General features: G+C 42.0%; 1 protein-coding gene across 4 annotated transcripts; it reads right to left on the bottom strand.

Moving 5' to 3' along the window:
* Nucleotides 1–632: 632 nt before the first annotated feature.
* LOC109748878 (putative disease resistance protein At1g50180) lies at nt 633–4,503 on the bottom strand. Of its 4 annotated transcripts, none has more exons than XR_012184833.1 (5): nt 4,257–4,464; nt 2,377–4,017; nt 1,996–2,256; nt 1,232–1,747; nt 633–1,116 (listed from the first exon to the last, which is right to left on the bottom strand). XR_012184833.1 is itself a non-coding variant. In XM_073500366.1 (4 exons), the coding sequence occupies exons 2-4, from the start codon at nt 3,944–3,946 to the stop codon at nt 1,099–1,101; spliced, it is 2,613 nt and encodes an 870-aa protein (XP_073356467.1). In that variant the 5' UTR covers nt 3,947–4,006; nt 4,257–4,503; the 3' UTR covers nt 633–1,098. The 4 variants fall into 4 exon arrangements, 2 of the variants coding, with proteins under 2 accessions (XP_073356467.1, XP_020163485.1); XR_012184834.1 differs by having other exon boundaries at nt 2,377–4,006; nt 4,257–4,428; XM_073500366.1 differs by having other exon boundaries at nt 1,232–2,256; nt 2,377–4,006; nt 4,257–4,503.
* Between the last annotated feature and the right edge of the window lie 992 nt (nt 4,504–5,495).

Here is a 5,495-nt window from a genome sequence, read left to right as displayed (position 1 = left end):
TGAGAAACGAAGGTTGCGCCAAAAATAAAATTAAAGACGAAAGCCACACTTCACAACAAATTGAGAGACTAAAAAAACACTTTGCTCTACCAAATAATGCCAGCTTGCCTTATGAACCCCCACCCCAGCTTTGATCAGTAGTAAATTGACACCTATCAGGATTAGATGTGCCGTGGATCAGATGGGCATCTCCAGTTGGAAAGGCCAAATCAGGTTGTCATGTCAAGGTCTCGAAAGGATAATTTGTCAACCAAGCAGGTGTGTGTCAGTTTCATATGTTTCCGACTCCCCTCTAGTTGGGTTTCTAAGTTTCACATGCATCTGAATAAAAAAATTCAAAATTAATTTCTCAGGAAAACATTAGCTATGTGTTAAAAATGTATCATTATATTTGCGTTGAAAGGAAGTTATCAATAGTATAATTTTATAACATATACCGCATATATTATTGACCAAATTAATTGTTAACTTCTTAACTGAAAAATGTACCAGATTTATAAACCCGATGGACGTGAAGGCGCAAGTCAGACTACGGTAGACAACACCTCAATGAAAAGGAATACTTACATACTCACACATGATACATTAGATGGAGCACATATAGGTTACTTAGACCAGTTTACTCCATTACATTTTTTTTGAGGAATATCGCGCTTTATTGATCAAGTATAATCAAGAGAGAGTGCCTCCCGGATACAATCCGGGGTTACATGAAAAATAGTGTCACTAGAGGACTCACAAGATCTAGCTAGAATATGTGCCGCGACATTCGACAAACGATTTACATGACTAAAGCGAACAGACGAAAAGACCGACGCCAACTCCTTGATATCAGCAGTGATGAGCCCCGTCGAAGCATTGGTTCTCTGGATAACTGACAAACAGTCTGACTGCAAAACGGCCCTTCAAAATCCTTCATCACGGGTGAGAGCCACCGCATGCCGTAGCGCCAGTGCTTCAGCTAATTCTGGGGTATTTGAGGGAATCATGTAGCTTTAAGTCGGAGCATGCATACTGTGAAGTAATGAGTGCCTTGGGAGTCAGGAAACTCTTCCTCTGCTTTGTAGTCAAAGATCTTGCGATGAATCATGCAAGGCCTCACGGTGAACGTTTCACCTGTGCAAAATGTGCACGAGAAATTGAGCACAATGAGCCGTTAAGTCGATCCAACTAATAAACAATAATTGACTCCAAAAACGATAATATTTCCACAAGCTTCATATGTGCATACCTTCCATCCTCTCCTTTGCAGCTCATACAATGTATTATCATCTTCGGTAATCCGAGGCACATTGAACAGTTCAATATCACCTATGAGGAGCCGAACATGCAACAAACCCTCGGGGAGCTTCCCTATCTGCCTGCATCTCCGTAGTGCAAGGTGGGAGAGCCTTGGCATCGACCCAACATCCATCCGCCACTCCTCAATGGAGAACTCATCAAGTTTTAGCGATTGCATGCGATGAAACCCTTTGGCAGAGCATGACATGATTCGGCCACGATATCCGGATAACTCCAGCACCACAAGAGATGGAAGCTTCTCCAAGATTGGCATCGGATCTTGTTCAATGATATCAGCAAATAGAACAAGACACCGTAGGCTTTGTGGGAACTTAGCGGGGATCGTCTTGAGCACACTAAATTTGTTGAGATAAATATCGACAAGATGAGGCATGTTTGCAAATATGTTAATCACTTCTGATGGGATACGGCTAATCGCCCAAGAGAAGGTCGTTAGTTGATTCATCTGGCCCAAAAAAATAACCATGTTATGACGTCGGTATTTAGTTTTGGCACGCGTAAGATATAACTCAAAGGTCTGGAGCTCTTTATGTCGCAGACTCCTTGGTGGGGAAAACTCATTTCCAAGATAAACATGCCTTAGAGTAGGGATATCCCAGAGGGACTTTGGTACTACCGAGTCCATTTGTGTGCATTTTAGATCTATAGTCTCCAAGTAAATGAGTTGTCCTATTGAAGAAGGCAATGTCACACCTTTGCATCTTCTAAGCCTGAGGTATCTTAGGTAAATGCACCCACCAATTATCTTAGAGAAATTTTCCAGACTAGAATCTTCCATATGAAGAACCCTCAACAATTTTAGCTGGTTGGAAAAGGATACTGAAGGAATTCTAAAGACAACAAGTGTTCGTGCTGAATTAGATATGCTTTCATGGCAAATTAGATCGCCATTCAAGTTTTGGACAGAAGAACGATATGATATCATGGTATTAGATGAAGATGGACCACCTTGTCCTGCATTTTAGTTTTGCAAAGAGCATATACACGTCAGCAAATTAAGAAATCTAATGATTTGTAATAACACCAAAATTAAATTAAAGATATAAACTTACAATGAGAGGCGAGGAAGCCTACCTGCAGTTTTGTTGATGACATCAAGAAAACCATCTTGCCTTGCTTCTTCTATGCACCAGTCACGTAGAATGTCATGAATTCTTACTGTTAGAATGCATCCATGTACCTCACTTCTCTCAATAACTTGGACCAAGTTTCTCTGAGCCAACTCGAGTACATACTTATGTGCTGTTTCTTCTAGTTTATGATTTGGTAAATGCGGAATGAATTTTTCTGCTATCCATACTTCAATAAGAGCCAACACAGATATTTTGTAATCTTCTGGAAAAGCGGCAAAATAGAGGTAACACGATCTCAAGTGATGATTTGCCAGGTCTTTGTAACTGCGAGCTAGTATTTCTCGCATCATCTGTCTATTCTTGGTTGATGGCCAATCCAAGAGTATATCACACCATGTTTGTGTGTTTAGATTCCTTGATAGATAGCCTCCCAAAACCGCAAGGGCAAGAGGTAATCCATCACATTTTCTTGCAAGGTTTCTCCCTAGTTCTTCAAACTCATACACATCAATTATTGTTCTCCTTATGTATGATGGTAGAGCTTTGCTGTTAAAAAGTTTCCAACTTTCATCTTCGTCTAACTTCTTCAAATGATGAACATGGGTTGGCATTTGTATATGATTTGCGACATCTTCCTTTCGAGTGGTTAAGAGTACTCTACTGCCATTACTTGCATTTGGAAAGGCTTTGACCTTTCTGTTTATTTGGTCCCATGTGTCGGTTTCCCACACATCATCGAGAACTACCAAGTATCTTTTATGCAAGAGAAAGTCATGGGTTTTCTTTCCCACCTCATACTCTTCCATTTGTTCAAGTGAATCACCCCTTGTCCCCATTATTTGTTTCATAATATCCTTCATTAAATCAATGCCCTTATACTTTTCAGATACAGTCACCCAGGCAATTTTCTCAAAGTGTTGTTCAACTATAGATGAAGAGTAGACTTTTCTAGCAAGTGTTGTTTTTCCCGCACCACCCATGGCAACTATGGAGACAACACTAAGATCCTTCTCTGTGTCAACTAACTTATCAACTATTTCTTCGTATTCATCTTCAAAACCAATCATCACAAAATCATCTTCAATGTTTTCGTACATAAGACCATACTCTTGTTGAGAATCACCATCTAAGTGAACCTTGTCAACAACACTACTGTCTAAATTAAATTTCAAACGTTCTGCGCTTTGAAATATCTCATCGAGCTTCCTTCTTACACGCTTGATTTCAACACCGACTTTGTGAAGAGTGATCAAGTCACCGGGTAAGTGAGCATACCTTGAGATGGCACCCAAGAAGCCCTTCTTGAGCCTGTTTCTCTTGCCCATGTAATCAGCGACCTCGATGACATTCTCAGCCTCATATGAGACGGCCCTGATCTGGCTGACCCAGGTAGCCACACGGTCATCTCCTGATCTCCATTTAGCATCGGCAGATTTCAGGTACCACTTCAGTCGCTCCAGCTCATTTTTCAGGCACTCCACTTCAAGGTTGACTCCACATAGCAGGGTGGTCTCCTGAACGGCAAGGTTGCTCACGTTCCCGACGATGGCCTTAACGGCAGACTCGGCCATCGATTGCTCTTCCTTGTATCTGCTCTCAAATTAGTGCACTTGTTTTGTAACCAATTTCTTCTGCAAATAATCTAGAATCAATGTCAGTATTAGTAAATTCTCGATCTCTACTGTTTTGTTGAAGTACGGATAGCTAGAATGGTTAATTTAGAGAACCTATAAAGATGATAGCACTTGAGCTTCCAACTCTACTAGAACTCGGCAATTTCATTAGTGGCCTATGGACCTGGCGAGAGTGAGCCTTGGATTTGTACAGAAGAAGAGGAGGGAAAAGAGGAGCAAGAGACTCACGGCTCTAGGGGATTCATACCTGGCTGTATTCTCCTTGATGCTTGCCGGTTTGCTCTGCGTGTGCTGCGACCTGCTGCTCTATGAGAGTCGTCACACAGAGTTCTAAACGGCGGCCAGCGTCGGTGCGGGCTTGGCCGCCAGGCTTTGCCGTGCTCTCTCTCACACACACACACACACATTTTAGACCGTGGATGTCAGTGACGAGCTGGACATTCATAGGGATGCAGCGAGCCTCTTATCCACTTGCTTTCCAAGCCACTCAATGCAGAAATTGGGAGTTTCATTCCTTTCCATTATTTATACAATAATCTTGGTGGATTTGGTGAACATGGGCCTACACGCACCCAATTTAGCAAAATAATTAAAAGAGTCAAATATTTCTGAATTTTTTTAGCAACAAATATGGTTTAGAGAATGAATTTTCAGGACGCGGGGGCCTAGATTCCCGCTTATCTGAGCGTCCACCAAGAAACTAAATTTTGAGATTTGTGCCCTCTCTTGGCCGCCAGTTGCATTAGCAGGCCTGTGTGAGCAGTAATTTTGCAAGCAGAAATTTCTCGTACAACGAGCCTTGCCCGGCCACTGCAGCTGCTGACACAAGAGAAAGACAAAGATCGAAATCCAAGAGAGAAGCTGCATGTGATATTTAGAGAAAGAAAAATGTTTCTTTCAAAATCTAAAGAGAGAGATAGGATGTGACTGTGAGAGAGAACTCATCTTTTTGAGAGAAGGGAAAGAATGTTTTTACTCAAGTGGGAAAGAGAACCTGTATGAGAGGGAGAGGTTATTTCTTGGTAACAAATATACTTTTCTCTGCAAGTGAGAGATACTTTGTTACACTGTGAGAGAGTTTCGCAGGTGCATGCAGAATCTGCATGCGAGACATGGCGTGGGGGAGAGAGATGAAAAGAGATGTGACTTGTCTTGTCAACAGACACCAGCCTGCACCGCTGTCGGAGCTGAGTACCTCTATTAAAATCGTGAAATGGCCTGGACACGCATACTTCCACTGCAAATGCTCTGTGGTTTGTCAGAAGTCAGAACAGAGCACGAATCTTGACGATGCTCCACGCACAGGATAACCGAGGGTCGGGACTCGGGACTCCCGGGTGCTACCACATCTTTTCGATATGGTTTACTGTTGTACTCATGTACAAAGTTTCACGACAAAATAACTTTCGTAGGCATCTTGGCAAACAAAACAAAATTACACAGTTACAAAAAAGGAACTCCCTCTGTCCCACAATGAGAACTAGAT

Source organism: Aegilops tauschii, chromosome 1, assembly GCF_002575655.3.
Source record: "Aegilops tauschii subsp. strangulata cultivar AL8/78 chromosome 1, Aet v6.0, whole genome shotgun sequence".
NCBI classification, from domain to species: Eukaryota; Viridiplantae; Streptophyta; class Magnoliopsida; order Poales; family Poaceae; genus Aegilops; species Aegilops tauschii.
The sequence above is the reverse complement of the archived record's forward strand: the minus strand, read 5'-3'. Positions and strand labels throughout refer to the sequence as shown.